The sequence below is a fragment of the Cherax quadricarinatus genome, chromosome 52, assembly GCF_038502225.1.
Source record: "Cherax quadricarinatus isolate ZL_2023a chromosome 52, ASM3850222v1, whole genome shotgun sequence".
Classification (NCBI taxonomy): Eukaryota; Metazoa; Arthropoda; class Malacostraca; order Decapoda; family Parastacidae; genus Cherax; species Cherax quadricarinatus.
Window position 1 is genome coordinate 14,323,687 of NC_091343.1, and position 20,459 is coordinate 14,344,145.

Consider the following 20,459-nt stretch of genomic DNA (forward strand, 5'->3'; position numbering starts at 1 on the left):
GCGTTATCATGTCCCCCCTATCTCTCCTGTCCTCATGTGTCGTCAGGTCGATTTCCCTTAACCTCTCCTCGTAGGACATACCCCTTAGCTCTGGGACTAGTCTTGTTGCAAACCTTTGCACTTTCTCTAGTTATTTTACATGTTTGGCTAGGTGTGGGTTCCAAACTGGTACCGCATACTCCAATATGGGCCTAACGTACACGGTGTACAGGGTCCTGAACGATTTCTTATTAAGATGTCAGAATGCTGTTCTGAGGTTTGCTAGGTGCCCATATGCTGCAGCAGTTATTTGGGTGATGTGTGCCTCAGGAGATGTGCCTGGTGTTATACTTACCCCCTAGACTGTATTCCGTCTGCGGTCTTCTTTGCCCTTCCCCAATCTTCATGACTTTGGACTTGGTGGGATTGAACTCCAGGAGCCAATTGCTGGACCAGGTCTGCAGACTGTCCAGATCCCTTTGTAGTTCTGCCTGGTCTTCACCCAAATGAATTCTTCTCATCAACTTCACGTCATCTGCAAACAAGGACACTTCGAAGTTTATTCCTTTCGTCATGTTGTTCACGTGTGTGTGTGTGTGTGTGGGTGGGTGGGTTGTGGGTGTATTTGGGTGTGTGTGGGTGTTGGTGCGTGTGTGTGTGTGTGCTGGTGTGTGTGTGGGTTGGTGTGCGTGCGTGTGCACAGAAATTTATATAATGTAATGTGTGCACAAAAATACCTGATCTGTAAGGAGGAGAGGTTGCCAGATAAAATGACTACAAGCACAACTAAAGAGAATATTTGTTGAAAATGTTGTGTTGGTAGATGTATCATTCATGGAAGATGTAGCTAGAATCTGTTCATTTTAGTTTTTAAATTTTGTCAGCTTGTTTATTCTAGCTTGAATTAAATTTAATAAGTGATATATGATTGAATATGCCTCATTCTAGATAAATGATTTCTGGATAAGTAGTTCTTTACTGTACAGTATTTCTGTTCTCATTATCCTAACAGCCCCTTATCACTTTTACATAAAAGATGTTATTTTCTCTAGTTTGTTTTGCTGTAATCTTGACAAATTATTACTAGATGTTATTTTTCATGTTAAAATACATCTCATTTTTAATGCAAATTACTACTTGTAATTCAGGTATTCAGTGATCATATTTTATCAAAGTTGGATATACATTTCAGAGCTGGACAGCAGTGGAGAAAAGCCATCAGGAATAATCCGTCTAAGTGCAATCAGGGAAATTATGGACCGGGGAAAGCATGCAGTTTTAGACATCACCCCAAATGCAGTTGATCGACTCAATTATGCCCAGTTCTATCCAGTTGTTATTTTCTTGAGGGCAGAATCAAAACAAATTGTGAAAGAACTCCGCAGTGGATTTCCAAAGTAAGCATTTCATCATATTGACTGTGCTCTTGAAGCATTTTGTTAAGTCATGCCCTCTCTATATATTCTCTCAGTCTTCTAAATTAAGCATATCCTTTGCACATTATCTGCAACCATGTGACACTAGCCTTAAAAGCCATTTTTTCTTTCAACTATCTAGAGTGGTGCTACCATCCTGTTGTGTGAATGTGAACCAAAGCCTGTTAAATGTTTTGAGCATGCCAGGATTGCTGGTTTTCTAAATCTCATGACCATGCAGGATAGCAGTTAAATCTTATAAATTTCCACTTACATTTAGCACATACTTGCCTTCACATTCTTCTGTGTTTCTTATTGGTTCTTATTCTTGTAATATTTGTGAGAAAAGGCTTATAGGTATAGTTCAGGACATTTATTAAAGGAAGCATTTCACCACTAGTGGCTTCTTCAGTCCTAATAGAACAGAAGTGTCTTTTTCCACATCTTGTCAGTATCACCATACCATTTATCACTTGTAATATTTCTCATCATAGTTATGAGCTCTGGTCCAAGACTAAGCTGCAAGGGTGATAATTCCCAGAGGAATAAAGACACTATTACAGTGTATGAAAGATTCACTGTTTGAATGGAAAAATACAAGCAGTGATATGAGGTAAAATGATCTCATTGAGTACTTGCACCATTGAGATGTCACAAAGTTCTAAACTTGCCCCAATAATGGTTTCTAGTCTACATAACTTTTCAAAATAAAATAAGGAACTATATGAACATGTTCAGAGACTCCTTCGAATTCCACTTCTAGTATGGCATCTGTTGAGTGAGTAATGGTAAATGTATTTCCTTTTATGGGCTTGCTTACTTTTGTGGGGAACAGCTATTTTGGTAAAAGAAAAATGAACATGTTCATGGATGATTCAAATATCATATGCAAGATTGAGGAAGTTAAGTGAAATATGGGTGATAGAATTTAATGTAGATAAGTGTCTGAGTGCCTCTGTAAAGACAGTGATTATGTATAAGTGATGGTGAAAGTGTTGATTGATGAAAGTTTTTTTCTTTCTTTTTGGGTCACCCTGCCTCGGTGCAGGCCATCTCCCACCAAGGCAGGGTGACCCAAAAGAAAGAGAAACACTTTCACCATCATTTACACATAATCACTGTCTTTACAGAGGTGCCCAGATACAACAGTTTAGATGTCACTCAAGCAGCTAGTATCCCAAACTCATCCTTTAAAGTGCAGGCATTGCACTTCCCACCTCTAGCACTCAAGTCTGGCTAACTGATTTCCCTGAATCCCTTCACAAAATATTACCCTGCTCACACTCCGACATCTTGTCAGGTGAATATCGAAATGGTATACAATACCGACAAGTTGGTAAGTAAGACACATAGGCAACATTTGGGCATCTTTATTACGGAATGTTTCACCTACACAGTAGGCTTCTTCAGTCGAGTACAGATAGTAGGCAGGAGCAGTAGAGATGTGAAGATGATGTTATCAGTCCATCACCCCTGAAGATGTAGATTTGAGGTTGTCAGTCCTTCAGCCTGGAGAATTCTGTTTCATAGTCTGAAACAATGTGAAGAACAAATGACAGTGTGGAGACTTATATACAGTGGACCCCCGGTTAACGAACTTTTTTCATTCCAGTAGTATGTTCAGGTGCCAGTACTGACCGAATTTTTTCCCATAAGGAATATTGTGAAGTAGATTAGTCCATTTCAGACCCCCAAACATACACGTACAAACGCACTTACATAAATACACTTACATAATTGGTCGCATTTGGAGGTGATCGTTAAGCGGGGGTCCACTGTACTGTCAGCAGGAGAGGTGTGTTTACTTACCAACTTGTCGGTATTGTATACCATTTTGATGTTCACTCTGTCAGACACTGCAACACAAAGACATCTTGGTACAGAAGAGAAAACACCTTGCACAACTTTTTCAAGAGAGAACGGTTAGATCTGAGAGTGAAGTGACCTCTCAGTGATTACATCCTTCTACTACTCTATACCTCTCCTGCTGATAGTATATAAGTCTCCACACTGTGGCTTGTTCTTCACATTGTTTCAGACAATGAAACAGAATTTTTCTCCAGGCTGAGGGACTGACAACCTCAAATCTACATCTTCCAGGGTGATGGACTGATTAGAGCATCATAACACCTCTACTGCTCCTGCCTACTTTCTGTACTCGACTGAAGAAGCCTACTGTATAGGCGAAACGTTTCGTAACAAAGATGCCTAAATGTTACCTATGTGTCTTACTTACCATCTTGTCAGGTCCCAAAAACCATACATCTCCATTCACTCCTATCTAACATGCTCACACATCCCTGCTGCATGTCCAAACCCATTGCACACAAAACCTTTTTTACCCCTTCACTCCCTCCACCCTTTCCTAGGATGACCCCTACCCCTCCTCCCCTCCACTACAGATTTATACACCCTCCTGTATTTTACACAGTTTTTACATTTTACCTTTTATTTTTGCTCATAATATTTTCATTTCTATATGTACTATACCCTCATATGTATATTCCTCTTAAACCTGATTGATTTTGCCTTGCACAAAGTTGAGTGCATTCCTAAATTAACTTAGACTTTTTGTTATCAGTAATTTTTTTGACATTAAAACTGCATTTTTGCAGAGGCAGGATGAGCAGCAAAAAACTGTTTGATCAAAGTGTTAAATTAGAGAAATTGTGGTCACACATCTTTACTGCTACAATCAGTCTCACACAGCCTGAAGCTTGGTTCCGTAAAGTTCGAGAAATTGTTGATAAGCAACAGTCTGGTCCCATCTGGATGTCAGAAACTAAGGTAAGATTAACAATGCTTGTGAATAATTTCTCTATTTTTTATAGAAAATGCATATTTCAAATTGAATCTTTCTTTCAATTTTTTACCATCATTTCATGTTTGTTGTGTAGTCTGTCTCAAATTGTTTCAAGAAAATTTTAATATTTTTGCTGCAGCTCTTGAGTTTATGGTACTGTATAATGAATAATAAGAATTACTACAGGTACTCCTCGACTTACGATGGCCCATCTTACGATATTTCGAGTTTACCATGGTGTGAAAGCAATTACTTTGGAAATGAAACTTAAGATAATTACCCAGCATGAAGGCAGCAAGTCCGTAACTTTTCATTTACAGTGGAGCCCCGAATATCGACTGCTGCAGGTATTGGCCGAATCATATTTAGGCTGGTTTTTGAGCTGAAACTTTGCTCCGTATTTCGGCCCGTGCCTCGCAAATTGGCCATATTAGACACGTCAGCCTGCCTCCCTCCGGGACGCCACATGTAGGTGAATCAGTCTCCCTGTGTCTCTTGGTGAGTGAGCATATACTCCGCGCATTCATCCAAACATTTCCTTAAAATCCATTGGTTTTTGTTTGTTTATTAAGTGCAACTGTGAAATAAACCACCATGGGCCCAAAGAAAGTTCAGAGTGCCAGCCCTTTGGTAAAGAAAGTGAGAAACACGACAGAATTGAAGAAAGAAATTGTAGAAAAATATGAGAGGGGTGTGCATGTGCTCCAGCTTGCCGGGATGTATGGCAAAAACAAATCAACAATCACTTCTATCCTGGCAAAGAAAGAACAAATCAAGGAAGCTGATGTGGCAAAAGGGGTAAACATGTTAACAAAAAAGAGATCACAAACAATGGAAGATGTGGAGTTGTTGTTGTTGTGGATCAGCGAAAAACAGGTAGCAGGAGATAGTGTTTCCGAGATGATCACTTGTGAAAAGGCAAGGCAGTTACATGTGGATCTCGTAAAGAAAATGCCTGGAACTAGTGCTGATGATAGTGAATTTAAGGCCAGCAGAGGCTGCTTTGACAGATTTAAGAAGTGTAGTGGCATACACAGTGTTGTAAGGCATGGTGAGGCTGCAAGTTCAGACAAACGTGCGGCTGAAAAATTTGTGCAGGAGTTCAAGGGGTACGTAGAAACTGAAGGATTCCACCCCCAACAAGTGTTCAGTTGTGACGAAACAGGCGTCTTTTGGAAGAAAATGCCAAAGAGGACCTACATCACACAGGAGGAAAAGGCACTGCCAGGACACAAGTCTTTGATGGATAGGCTAACTCTGTTGTTCTGTCCTAACGCTAGTGGGGATTTCAAAGTGAAGCCTTAACCCTGAGGACCCCATGCCTGTTGTAGAATCTATTGTGTCTTTGGGGAAGTCCATGGGGTTGGATGTGAGTGGAAGAGTTGGTGGAGGACCACAGGGAAGAGCTAACCACTGAAGAACTGCAAGACCTTCAACTGGAACAGCAACAGACCACAGCTGAGGAACTTGCTTCAGAGGAGGAGGAAGAGAGAGGGAAGGAGGTGCCTTCTTCAGAGATTAAGATTTGTGCATTGTGGAGTAGGGTGGAAGCTTTTGTTGAGAAATATCACCCTGACCAAGCTGAAACAAGCCATATCTGCAACATGCTCAGTGGCAAAACCTTGGCCCACTTCAGGCAAATCTTAAAGAGGTGCCAGAAACAGAGCTCTCTGGACAGTTTTTTTGTGCAACAGGGGTCCAGTGAATCAAGCTAGTCTTGGTGCCATTAGAAGACAAAGAAGGAAAGTAACCCCAGATAGGGCTTTGATACCTGAAGTCATTATGGAAGGGGATTCCCCTGCCAAACAATAACCTCTCCTCCTCTCTCTCACCTCCTCCCTGTCTTCCATATGCCAACAAGAGTCTTCAATACAGGTATGTAATGATTTAAATGTTCATTTATATGTAATTGCCATTGTTTTGTGTATGTAAAACTATAGTTAAGCTTTACAAAATATATTTTTTTTTATTATTTTTGGGTGTCTGGAATGGATTAATTGTATTTACATTAATTCTTATGGGAAATATTACTTCGAATTTAGGCCTTTTCGGATTTAGGGCTACCTTCTGGAACTGATTATGGCCAATATTCGGGGTTCCACAGTATTTACTTTTCAGTACTGGTATTTAGTTACAGTAATTATGTGTTTACTTATTCAGTGACAGTAGTTATTTAGTATATCACATTCATGTTCGACTTATGATGGGTTTGTTGGATTGCAACCCCATCATAAGTCAAGGAACACTATATATGTACAGTACACTGTTTGAATTTTATTTGATAAAGTTTGTTGATTGAATAGTCTATTATTTAAGGCTGTGTATCCTTCATTTATTGTAACAAGGGAAAGTTACAGGTTATACATATAATCATTATTTTTCATGTAGTGTTACAGTGCCTTCATTTAGAATTAGTACATGTGTCATTAAAAACCTAGGTTGTAATCACTAATACTGAGGTTATTTGTTGAAATTTCATGGATGTTTGTTACCATAATTGTGTTGTATTTATTGAGATTGACTAATTTCATCTAACATTTGGCTAAATTAGGGAGATTATCTTAGAATGCTACTTTATATTATTGATTCCAGTCATATACAACATTCTTGAAAGGAGGGTGTGAAGGAGATTTTAAGTAGTAGGGGCTTGGGCATTCATCATTCTTGTGTGAGCATATTAGATCAAAATGGAGACAATTTGTTTTTTGGGATTTGATGTGTTGTTGGAATTTGAGTAAGATAGCTTTTATGAAGAGATTCAGGGAAACCAGTTAGCCATACTTGAGTTTGGGAAAGGGAAAGTACACTGTCTTACCGAAGAATAGGTGAATCTGTGATGTCTGTACACTTCTTGAAAGACAGGTAGAGAATGAGTGTGTGTGTTTCTTCTTTGGCTCACCCTGCCTTGGTAGAATTAATGATATTAAAAAATTATGAAGTGCCATGGTGTTGAGTCTAGTTATATAAATATTTATTAATATAAAATAAAATTTTCTATGAAATGACAAAAATTACCAACACTCAGTGTGTTTTTCATCAAGCACAGTTAACGAAGACAGTGTCATAAATGTTATTTCTGTGTGTTTGCTATTAAGTGCATTGCATTGTGATTAGGGTGGAAAGGTTTTTTGTTTTACCAAATTTCATTGCTCTAACCCTTAAACTGTCCAAACGTAGATGTATCTTCACCTGCGTAGCGCTCCCAATATTTTGAAAAAAAAAAAGTTTCTTTTTTTTTTTAATTAAAGAGGGCAGTTTTCTGTGTGTTATAAGACCAAAAAAAAATTTATTTTTTTATTTTCTGATTATTACAATTTATAATAGTTCTTGTGATTTCATAGCCATTCTTTGTTCTGACACTAATATTAGGTACTCAAATAATCACACTCACACCTACAGGTGAACATTTTCACCTGCCTGGGTCATTTACTATTGTCTAGAAATATATACAAAGTATTTATAGGTCCCAACAATGTTTTAGACATGCTGAAGTATACCTTGAAGCATGGTGTTATGACAAGTGTCAGTAAACTGCTGACAGGCAGTGACACTTGATGAATGTGCACTCAGGGAACCCTTGCTTTATTTGTTTTCATTGTTGCACACAATCATGTCTGTCTCTGTGTCTCTCTAGCTCTGCTTATCTGTCAGTCTAGTTCTGCTTATTTGTCTTTCTGTTTGCCTGTGTGTGCCTGAAGTATAATATATGAAACTTCTTGAAGAATGGTGTTATGGCAAGTGTCAGTAAACTGCTGACGGCCCAGCGACACTTGATGAATGCGCACTGCTCCAGGGAACCCTCGCTTTATTTGTTTTCACAGTTACACACAAACATGTCTGTCTGTCTGTCTGTTTATCTGTCTACCTCTGCTTATCTGTCTTTGTCTGCCTGTATGTGTTTGTCTTCCTGTCTGCTTGCCTCTATCTCAGGGAGTGGCTCGTAAAACTGTTGGTTTACGAGCTGCTCCCTGATTCCTGAGCAAGTGAAAATGCATATTGTGTCATGGTTATTTATGTCTTATATCTACAAGCACAGTATAGCACTTTGCTTGGAATTTTTGGGTTATCCTAGGTAATTTACACTATGTATAATAACTGTACTTATGTGTACATTCTCTCGTGTCTAGGCGACTCAGCCTCTTCAAGGGGGGCTCCTTGGCGTGGTGAAGAGGCTCTTGGTCTGAGGAATTAGACCTATCGGTCTTCTTCCTCAGACCGAACCTAATTACCCCCCAATCTCCCCTCCCCTATCCCATCCTCCCCATCCTCCCCTTTTTCCTTTCCTCCTCCTCCTCCCCACTCCTCCCTTTTGCCCTTCCTCTTTTTGTCCTTTGGGATTTCTCCCACAGGCGCGCTAGTTCCTGGGTAGGAGAAAGGACACCGGGGTCCATCCCATTCCGTTGAGGTTTCTTGGCGGTGGCGTAGTTTGCCGTGGAATCTGGATTGCCTAGGGATGTCCCGATCCCTCTCCGGTATCCCGGAGTAGCTTTGGGTGTCTTTTGGGCGACGGGTGTAGCTCTGGAAGCCACCTTTCGGATTCCGGGGGTGGTGGCTGAAGGAGGTATGCTTTGTGGCGGATATCCGGCCGCCCTCTCTTTTGTCCACCGAGGTAGCTCGGCAGATGTGAGGTTGCTATCCCAGATTGCTGGTTTACTGGCATGAAGGGTAGGGTATGGCACGGGTTCCATGCTGCATCTGCGCTACTAGCGGTGTCGAGTCCTCTTGGGCGCGGAGGGAGATTTCTGGCCCTTTCATCCCTCCTAGGAACTATCCCTCCCCGGTCCCCCCTTTTTTTTTCTTTTTTTTATTTTTATTTTCTTTTCTTCTTTCTTTTTTTTTCTTAAAAACAAAAAGAAAGAAGTAACCTAACCATGGCAGCCCTAGTCCATGAACCTGGTACCCCCGGGCCCCTTCTTGATACCGCACCCCGTTCTGACCCCGCCTCGTCTTTGGACCACTCTTCAGACATTCCTCATGCCTCTGTACCTATTGCCGGTGCTGTTTCCTCACCCGCTTCAGGTACTGAGGCCTCGACTGACTCCTTCGATTTATCAGACCTTCGCTCTCCTCTGACTATGCTTCCGGCCTCTCCCTCTACGGTGCGGCAATTTTCAAATCGCCGACCCGTTCCACGTCGGACCAACTCTGGTCCCACGCCTAAACGTCAACGACAATTACCTGCTGATGATACTTCTCCACCTTCACCTTCTCGTTCTTCTCAGAAACGATCGACACGTCCTTCACTACCTTTCCACGCTCAGTTTCAGACTGAACAGTGGACTAAATTCTTCACTTTACGACCAACTTCCTCTACTGCCTATCTTTCTGACCATAGTATTGGCAAGGCACTCCTACGCCATGTTGGTAAAGATATTTCTTTTCATGCTCTTAAGAGCGGTACGCGCATCATTACCGTACAGAATGCTACCCAGGCTCGTGAGCTCTCTCGTCTTTCCCATATAGATACTGTTCCTGTCACCCTTGAAAAACATCATTCCCTCAATTCTTGTAGTGGTACCGTTATTCTGTCCCATACCATAGTTCAACAAAATTTCCAGACATGTGGCACCGACATTCTAGAACAGCTGGAACTCCAATATCTCCCAATCCTCAAGGTAAACACTTACGTTCTTCCTGCCCGTGGGCGGAGACGATACCCTAGCAATGTGGCTCGTTTAACTTTTGACAGCCGAGAACTCCCATCCTCCGTTTATATAGCAGGACATCGGTTACAAGTTCGAAAGGTGATCCCTACACCACAACAGTGTAGAAATTGCTGGCGATTTGGCCATCCAGCGAAATATTGCAGATCTATCGCCGAATGCCCAGTCTGTGGTGCCGATGACCATTCTAATACGTCTTGCAATCGATCTCCCTCTTGCCTTAACTGTCATGAGGCTCACCCTTCGTACTCTCGCCGTTGTCAGGTCTATTTAAACGAGCGGGAAATCCGTTACCTCAAAGAGACAGAAGGTCTCCCTTATGCCATGGCAGTTTCTCATCTCCGCCTCCAAGGGAGACTCCCACGTGTTTCTTATTCCCGTGTTTCAAAACGTCCCCCCACTTCTGGTATCCCATCTTCTACACCCACCTCTGTGGTTACCTCTCCCATAATCACTCCTGTATCTAATCCTTTTGCTGTCCTCGGCTCAGACGTCCCTACTTCAACGCCTCAGTCTAATCTCGCTTCTTCGAGTTCTCTCTTACAAGCCTCAGTATCGACGAGACCTCGTACGACACCTCTTCCCAATCGTCCCTCTACTTCTCAAAAGTCAAAAAAAGGTCCGGTAACACCTCCTACCCATCTTCCACCTCCTCATTTTACCCTCCCTGTCTCTGTCCCTAGTTCTTCCCCTCTCACTGGCTCAGTTACAAGTGCAGAGGTTCACCCTCCTCCTCGTAATGTACCTTCCTCCCCTGTTCCCTCCCAAGTTTCTTCCTCTTCTGCCACCTCCCAGGTTCCTGTCTCTTCTGTCCCCTGCCACGCTTCTCCAGTTCCCTCCACCCTTTCGCCCCCCCCTACCTTGGTACAGTCCAATACAGTTCCAATCTTTACTCATCCTCCCCCTACCATTCCCAATATTGTCTCCCATACGACATCTCTGAATTCCGAAACACTTGAAGCAATCTCTGAATATATTGCAGAGACCAAACCATCAATGGACACTGATCCACCTTCCGCTCTTCCTCTCTCCTCTGCTCCATCTGCGCAACTCCTTTCTTCACAGCGCACCGTTCCTTCGCTGCTTGAACATTTTCCACTGCCTCCGCATGTGGACTTTTCTAACCCTTCTAGTCCGTAGGAACCCTTACCTGCGGATTTCAAGTATCTTTATCATTGCCAATCATGGCCTTTTTACAGTGGAATATACGCGGCCTCAGGGGTAATCGGGGTGAGCTTCAGATGTTACTCTCCCAGTTTGCCCCTGTTGGTGTTTGCTTACAGGAACCAAAATTACACTCTGCTGTTATTTCTCACATATCAGGCTATAATTTATTGTATTCTTCAGATCCTTTTCCTGATGGGACCTTTAATGAAAGTGCCCTTCTTCTCCGCACTGATATTCCGTACCATCAGCTATTTGTTCATACTTCGCTGCATTACACAGCAGCCCGTATCCACTTACATAGGTGGTATACGCTCTGTTCTTTATATCTCTCTCCTTCTCGGGCATTATCTATTCCGGATTTTGCCTTCCTTGTTTCGTCATTACCGCCACCGATTCTGTTACTTGGTGATTTTAATGCCCACCATTTCCTCTGGGGAGGGTCTCACTGTGATTCCCGTGGAATTCAGTTAGAGGCTTTTCTTGCCACCCACCCCCTCCATGTTTTAAATACAGGTACTCACACCCATTTTGATCCTCGGACTCATACTCTCTCTTGCATCGATCTCTCAGTTTGTTCTTCCTCCGCCGCATTAGACTTTACTTGGTCTGTTCTCCCGGACTTACATGACAGTGATCATTTCCCAATCATTCTTACTTCCCCTTCATATTCGCCACCTCTTCGCACCCCACGCTGGCAATTTAATCGGGCAAATTGGAACCTTTACTCACACCTGACTGTTTTTAAAGAGGTTCCTTCTTCGTCCTCCATCGATGAGCTTTTACACCTCTTCTCGTCCTCCGTTTTCACCGCAGCTTCTCATTCTATACCCCAAACTTCGGGCAGGCATTCTCAGAAATGCGTGCCTTGGTGGTCTCCTGCTTGTGCTCGTGCAGTACGTTTGAAACGCGCTGCATGGGGCAGGTACCGGTACAATAGAACCACAGAGCGACTCCTTGATTTTAAACAGAAGCGTGCGATCGCTCGCCGTGTCATCCGTGACGCTAAACGCACTTGCTGGCGAGATTATGTCTCCACCATCACCTCTGCTTCCTCTATGAGTGCAGTCTGGAAAAAAGTACGAAAACTGAGTGGTAAATATTCTCCTGACCCGGCTCCTGTTCTGCGGGTTGCCGGTGTTGATATAGCAAACCCACTAGATGTTGCCAATGAAATTGGCAATCATCTGGTCCGTATTTCTCAGGGACTCCATCTATGCCCCTCATTTCTTTCCTCAAAGTCTGCCAGAGAGTTAGCACCCTTGGACTTTTCTTCTCTCAGAGAAGAACAGTATAATGTGCCTTTTACACTTCAAGAACTGGAGGCAACACTCTCAGCTTGTCGATCATCGGCAGCTGGGCCCGACAACATTCATATTCGTATGCTACAACATTTACATCAGTCAGCCCTTGCAGTCCTATTACGCCTTTACAATCTTATTTGGTCACAAGGAGTTCTTCCACAGCTGTGGAAATCCGCCATTGTTCTCCCTTTCCGCAAACCAGGCACTACGGGACATGAAACCTCCCACTATCGTCCCATTGCTCTTACCAGTGCAGTTTGCAAAGTAATGGAACGTCTAGTAAATAGACGTTTAGTGTGGTATTTAGAGACACACAACAGTCTCTCCACTCGTCAATATGGCTTTCGTAAGGGACGTTCTACCATAGACCCCTTACTGCGCTTGGATACGTATGTTCGTAATGCCTTTGCGAATAACCACTCAGTTATTGCCATATTTTTTGACCTTGAGAAGGCATATGACACAACTTGGAGGTATAATATTTTAGCCCAAGCCCACTCCTTAGGCCTTCGAGGCAATCTACCATCCTTCCTTAAGAACTTTTTAACTGACAGGCATTTCCGTGTTCGGGTTAATAATGTGCTCTCCCCGGACTTTGTCCAAGCTGAAGGTGTCCCCCAGGGATGTGTTCTGAGCACAACACTTTTTCTCCTTGCTATTAATGATTTGGCCTCTAGTCTTCCATCAAATATTTGGTCATCACTCTATGTTGATGACTTCGCTATTGCCTGTGCAGGCGCTGACTGTCACCTCCTTACAGTTTCTCTCCAGCATGCAGTCGACCGTGTTTCCAATTGGGCCACCACACATGGGTTTAAATTTTCCAGCACTAAAACCCACCAAATCACTTTCACTAGACGCTCTGTCATCTCTGATCATCCTTTGTACCTCTATGGCTCACGTATCCCTGAACGTGATACAGTCAAGTTTCTGGGCCTCCTCTTTGATCGTAGGTTATCCTGGAAACCTCACATTACCTCTCTGAAGGCAACTTGTCACAGCCGGCTGAACCTTCTTAAAACCCTTGCTCATCTTTTGTGGGGAGCTGATCGTCGAACCCTCCTTCACCTACATTCCACCCTTATTTTATCGAAACTTGATTATGGTGACCAGATCTATTCAGCGGCATCTCCTGCTACTCTCTCTAGCCTTAACCCCATTCATCACCAAGGATTACGTTTATGCCTTGGTGCTTTTCGCTCTTCCCCTGTCGAAAGCCTCTATGCAGAAGCGAACGTTCCATCCTTATCCGATCGCCGTGATGCCCATTGCCTGCGCTACTATGTACGCTCTCATGATCTCCGCAATCCTTCCATTTATAGAATGGTCACTGATATTAGTAGACATTCTTTATTTGTTCGCCGCCCCTGCTTACTCCGTCCCTTCTCTCTTCGCCTTCATTCGCTCTTGTCTTCTCTTCAACTACCACCTTTCTATGTACATGTAGCATCTCACTTTTCCCTACCCCCCTGGGAAGTTCCAGCTGTTCGAGTCTGTTCTTTCTCCCTCCCTTGCTCGAAAGCCCAACTGTCTATGGTCGCTTCCCGCTCTCTTTTTCTTGACCACTTTCACTCTCATTCTCATGCCATTGCTGTGTACACAGATGGCTCTAAGTCTTCTGACGGCGTAGGATTCGCAGCAGTGTTTCCGGACAGCGTCGTACAAGGGCATTTACTATCTTCAGCTAGTATTTTTACTGCTGAATTATATGCCATCCTTACAGCACTTATCCGTATTGCATCTATGCCTGTGTCATCATTTGTGGTTGTCTCAGACTCCCTTAGTGCTTTACAGGCTATACAAAAATTTGATACACCTCACCCCTTAGTCCTCCGTATCCAACTTTGGCTACGCCGCATCTTTACTAAGCATAAAGATATTGTTTTTTGTTGGGTCCCTGGTCATGTTGACGTACAGGGCAATGAACAGGCAGACACTGCTGCGCGGTCAGCAGTACATGACCTACCAGTTTCTTATAGAGGTATTCCATGTACGGACTATTTTGCTGTAATATCTTCCCACCTTCACACCCGTTGGCAACAACGTTGGTCTACTATGCTCGGCAACAAACTTCAGTCTATTAAACCGAGTATAGGTTACTGGCCGTCTTCTTATCACCAGTGTCGAGGTTGGGAGACTACTCTCTCCCGTCTTCGCATTGGCCATACTCGTCTTACTCATGGATATCTCATGGAGAGGCGACTTGCTCCTCTCTGTGAGAATTGCCAAGCTCCATTATCAGTCAGCCACATTCTGTTGGACTGCCCACTTTATCAACGAGCACGCAGAATTTACCTCTGTCGTCGTCTTCGCCCCGCTGCTCTCTCTTTACCTTCCCTTCTCGCTGATGGACCCACCTTTCATCCGGACTCTCTTATTGACTTTTTGACAACGACTGACTTACTTCACAAATTCTGATACTTTCAGCCCTTTCTACTTGTATCTCTTGCTACCCTCTACCCCCGTACTATCCCCTGCCCCGCTGTTTTCTGTAACCTGCTGATCATCCCCCCTCCCTCCTGCCATCCAATTCCCTTGCTTCCTTCCCTACCCTGCAGCGCTGTATAGCCCTTGTGGCTTAGCACTTCTTTTTGATTATAATAATAATAATAATAATAGGCGACTCAGGCCTATCGCCCCTATTTTGAAGGAATGAAAAATAAAATGTTGATCTACGTTCAGAGCACTACGCATATGCACGTAGATCTACATTTGGACAGTTTAAGAGCTAAACACAGTGCTATCACCTATTAAATTAACCAGCAAGTATATAACCTTTTAATGAGATAATATATTTATAGTAACATAACTGATTGTATATTTATGTATGTTACTAGGGCCAAATATTTTTGCTATTTTTTAAACTTACTTATTTTTAAGGAACTTCATATTTAATTAGTTAACAGACAGTTGGCTTGAATTATATCCACTGGCATTATTTTACTTTTTGTGTAGAAAAATTTTAACTCAATGTAGTGTTATTTTTACTTCACTACCAAGTAATTATATATATGTTATAAAGGATTGTGTTGTGGTATTCACCATGGTCACATCAGACCATAACATCTTGACCTATGTAGTTTGTTGTTAACATTACACTGTGTCATGAGTGGTCATCCTTATTATGAAGAAATTATTTATCTTAGCAAGGAGTTCAGCAAGTCACAGATAACAAAAGGTGACAAATGTTCATCTTTCTTTCTTTCTTTCAACACACCGGCCGTATCCCACTGAAGCGGGGTGGCCCAAAAGGAGAAACGAAAGTTCCTCCTTTTACATTTAGTAATATATACAGGAGAAGGGGTTACTAGCCCCTTGCTCCTACAAATGTTCATATTTATCAGTAATTAATGACTAACAATTTTTGACTCTTGGTATGGTAATTTTTGCTCCTCTGATTTAAATCATTGTTCAATACAGTACTTCACTCTATTGAAAATTGCCACTGGAAAATCACTTCAACAAAGATTAATCCCCCCAAAATTTCTTTCACAAAATATCATGATAATATACTGCTAGAACTCCTGTCTATGTCATTCAGGTTTGCAAAAGTCTTACTCGGTACTGTTTAACTGACTCACTGGTTAACTCACTGATCAACTCACTGATCTTTAGGACTCACTCATCATGGGTTCAAACCTCACTCTTCTGTGATATGTTCCTCCTTGTTAGAACACGAGAGGTATTTAGCCTGTGTTGCATATAGACTGTGCCACAAAGGCAGTAATTATTCAGTTTGCACTGCAGCCTGTGAATTGTTAGTGGGGACTACACCTTCTATGCCAAAAATAATGTAGAAAATGAAGAATTTCAAGATTTGGTAGTTCTTTCTTCCCATAATTCAGTGATCTCATGACCCATTAGGATTACCTGTTAGCCATAATCATCCTACATCCCTCTCAAACTAGGCTTTTCTTTTCTATGCCTTTTCAATGTAATTTAAACCAACCTTGACTTGACAAGCAAAAAGATGCTGTCAGGTATGGTAAAACAAACACACAGCAGAGCAAGCTTACATCTGGACTTCTCATTCACATGTAAGGTTTTTAAAGTCATACAGAGAAACTTACAAACTGCCTATAAATAGGCCTGTCAGTAAGGCATAAAGTACAGTGCAACCTCGGCTTACGAATGATCCACCATGCGAATTTTTCAGGATACGAACAGTCACTTGATCGATTTTTTGCTTCTGGATACGAATGAAATTTCAGGATGCGAACTTCCCCCTCAAGAGAGGTTCCTTGGTGAGGGGCTCATGATCAAGGGAATAGGAACTGTGCTCCACTTAACTAAATTAACAGCAACAATAATAATAATACTAGGTAGTAGGTTGGTAGACAGCAACCGCCCTGCCAAGTGAGTGTAAAATGGAAACCTGTAATTGTTTTACATGATGGTAGGATTGCTGGTGTCTTTTTTCTGTCTCAAACATGCAAGATTTCAGGTACGTCTTGCTACTTCTACTTACACTTAGATCACACTACACATGCATATACAAGCATATATATACACACCCCTCTGGGTTTTCTATTTTCTTTCTAGTTCTTGTTCTTGTTTATTTCCTCTTATCTCCATGGGGAAGTGGAACAGAATTCTTCCTCCATAAGCCATGCGTGTTGTAAGAGGCGACTAAAATGCCAGGAGCAAGGGGCTAGTAACCCCTTCTCCTGTATAAATTATTAAATTTTAAAAGAGAAACTTTTGTTTTTCTTTTTGGGCCACCCTGCCTTGGTGGGATATGGCCGGTTTGTTAAAAAAAAAAAATAATAATAATAATAATGAGAGAGGTGAAAGTGTATAAACTAAGGGAGAAGGAAGTTCGGGTGAGATATAAGCAACTATTGGAAGAAAGGTGGGCTAGTGCAAGTATGAGTAGTGGGGGGGGGGTTCAAGAGGATTGGAATAGTTTTAAAAATGCAGTATTAGAATGTGGGGTAGAAGTTTGTGGTTATAGGAGGGTGGGTGCAGGAGGAAAGAGGAGTGATTGATGGAATGATGAAGTAAGGGTGTGATAAAAGAGAAAAAGGTAGCTTATGAGAGGTTTTTACAAAGCAGAAGTGTTATAAGAAGAGCAGAGTATATGGAGAGTAAAAGAAAGATGAAGAGAGTGGTGAGAGAGTGCAAAAGGAGAGCAGGTGATAGAGTGGGAGAGGCACTGTCAAGAAATTTTAATGAAAATAAGAAAAAAATTTGGAGTGAGTTAAACAAGAAAGCCTAGGGAACAAATGGATTTGTCAGTTAAAAATAGAGTAGGGGAGTTAGTAGATGGGGAGATGGAGGTACTGGGTACATGACGAGAATATTTTGAGGAACTTTTAAATGTCGACGAAGAAAGGGAGGTATACCATCTTTTAGGAGTGAAGAAGAGCAGGATGTGAGTGTGGGGGAGGTGCGTGAGGCATTATGTAGAATAAAAGTGGGTAAAGCAGCTGGAACTGACGGGATCATGACAAAAATGTTAAAAGCAGGGGAAGATATAGCGTTATGGTTGGTATTTTTGTTCAATAAATGTATGAAAGAAGGGAAGGTACCTAGGGATTGGCAGAGAGCATATATAGTTCCTTTATATAAAAGGAAAGGGGACAAAAGAGATTGTATAAATTATAGAGGAATTAGTTTACTGAGTATACCAGGAAAACTGTATGGTAGGGTTATTGAAAGAATTAGAGGTAAGACAGAATGTAGGATTGCGGATGAGCAAGGAGGTTTTAGAGTGGGTAGGGGATGTGTAGATCAAGTGTTTACATTAAAGCATATATGTGAACAGTATTTAGATAAAGGTAGGGAAGTTTTCATTGCATTTATGGATTTAGAAAAGGCATATGATAGAGTGGATAGGGGAGCAATGTGGCAGATGGTGCAAGTATATTGAATAGGTAGTAAGTTGCTAAATGCTGTAAAGAGTTTTTATGAGGATAGTGAGGCTTAGGTTAGGGTGTGCAGACAAGAGGGAGACTACTTCCCGGTAAAAGTAGGTCTTAGACAGGGATGTGTAATGTCGCCATGGTTGTTCAATATATTTATAGTTAGGGTTGTAAAAGAAATGCTAGGGTGTTCGGGAGAGGGGTGGGATTACATTATGGGGAATCAAATACAAAATGGGAATTGACACAGTTACATTTTGCTGATGATACTGTGCTTATAGGAGATTCTAAAGAAAAATTGCAAAGGTTAGTGGATGAGTTTGGGAGTGTGTGTAAAGGTAGAAAGTTGAAAGTGAACATACAAAAGAGTAAGGTGATGAGGGTATCAAATTGGAGAGGATGATCAAGGAAAAAAAGGTGAGTGGTGCGTTGAAGTATGTGTAGAGACAAAAAAGTTATCTATGGAGGCAAAGAAGGGAATGTATGAAAGTATAGTGGCACCAACACTCTTATATAGGTGCAAAGCTTGGGTTGTAAATGCTGCAGCGAGGAGATGGTTGTAATAAAGTTGGTAGAATTACCGACAATATGTAAAGTAAAAGGACACAAGTGCAACTAATGTGACATTTTATTGTGGCAACGTTTCGCTCTCCATGAGCTTTATCAAGCCATTACAAACAATACATGGGCACAGAGGGTATATAAAGGCTCAGAGTGAGGTGAGGTACCATTTCGATGTTCGCTAGTGGTAGTAGTAGTAGCGACAAAAGTAATATGGTAGAGCAATTAATTCGTACATATGTAAAAGGATATAAAAGCTATTACTTGGGTAACATAAAAATAGGTTGGACAAATATAGACTGGAAAGAGGCAGGTTGTTTCAGTGTTCACTCTCTGTAATGTGCTTTGTGTAGTATAACAGGAGAGACTATGTGATGGCAGGGTTTACTGTTTTCAGGAGGATTCTTGCTAAGACTTCGGAGATGGTGAAGTTGCCATTGTTTTGTTTGTGTTCGAAACAGCGATCAGTGCTGATTCGAGGCACTTGCGTCTGCGGAAATTAGTTTCTTTGATCACTAATTGGGCATCTCTGAATTCCACGAGATGATTGGTGGAATTTTGGTGTTGTACACAGGCGTTGTTCAAGTTATCCTTCCTACATGCGTAAATGTGTTCATTGAGGCAGGTGTTGAGGTTTCTTGCTGTTTCACCTACGTAAATCTTGTCACAGCCTCCACAGGGTATAGTGTAAACTCCTGCATTGACTGGTTCGTTGTGCTTGGATTTTGTCCTGGTTAGATCCTTTATTGAAGTGCTAGAAGCGATGGCGACTCTGGTGTTAGCTTGTGAAAGTACTTTTGGGACGTTCAGTGCAACCTGGCTGTTGGGAAGAATTATAACTTTGTTGGGAGTGGTGTTGATGCGTGGAGAATTAATGATCTGAAGAGCTCTTTTCTTGCAGTCTCTGATGAAAAAAGAAGGAAATTGTAACTCAGTGAATGTTTGGTGAATGTATGTACATTGTCAAGAAACTCAGGACTACAAATTCGGTATGCTCTTAGTAAAAACCCGATGGTGATGCCTCTTTTGTTCTTGGTATCTTGACTGGAATAGAAGTGTGAGAGATCATTTTTATTGGTGGGTTTCCGATAAACTTAAAATCTTAGGTTGTTGTCTACTTTGTGAATGAGGACGTCGAGGAAAGGTAGCTTGTCATTGGACTCTTCTTCTAGTGTAAACTGGATCGCCGGTTCAACTGCGTTGAGCCTTGCCTGAAGATTCCGTACATCAAAACGTTTGGGAGTTATTACGAGAACGTCGTCCACGTAACGTAACCAAGTGACACTTGAAGGGATGATGTTGGCGAAGTGTTCGGACTCTAGGTGTTCCATGTATAAGTTGGCTAGGATGGCGCTGATGGGGGACCCCATTCCCATGCCGTAGGTTTGTTTGTAGAGCTTGTTATTGAAAGAAAAACAGTTGAAATTAACACAGAGTTCAATCAAGTCAACAAAATCTCCGGGAGGTAGAGGAAGATTAAGGTCCTGATTGACTTTACGTCATAGAACCTCGATGGCTTTTTTGGTAGGTACTTTTGTAGTTTGGATGTGACTTCCCTCTTCACAAAAGTACCTACCAAAAAAGCCATCGAGGTTCTACAACGTAAAGTCAATCAGGACCTTAATCTTCCTCTACCTCCCGGAGATTTTGTTGACTTGATTGAACTCTGTGTTAATTTCAACTGTTATACCCTCTGTGTCCATGTA

At 41.9% G+C, this 20,459-nt stretch overlaps 1 protein-coding gene across 10 annotated transcripts in view; it reads left to right on the plus strand.

The window, feature by feature from the left end:
- The window catches only part of pyd (zonula occludens-like protein polychaetoid), a 662,689-nt gene that overhangs the window by 482,298 nt on the left and 159,932 nt on the right, over nt 1-20,459 (plus strand). For all 10 annotated transcript variants that reach the window (XR_011393435.1, XM_070096083.1, XM_070096079.1 and 7 more), the window contains 2 exons: nt 1,172-1,376; nt 4,010-4,181. Coding sequence is in view for 9 of the 10 variants with exons in the window: in XM_070096083.1 (XP_069952184.1) it covers nt 1,172-1,376; nt 4,010-4,181 (377 nt within the window). In the remaining variant the exon portion in view is untranslated. The remainder of the gene's footprint in view (nt 1-1,171; nt 1,377-4,009; nt 4,182-20,459) is intronic.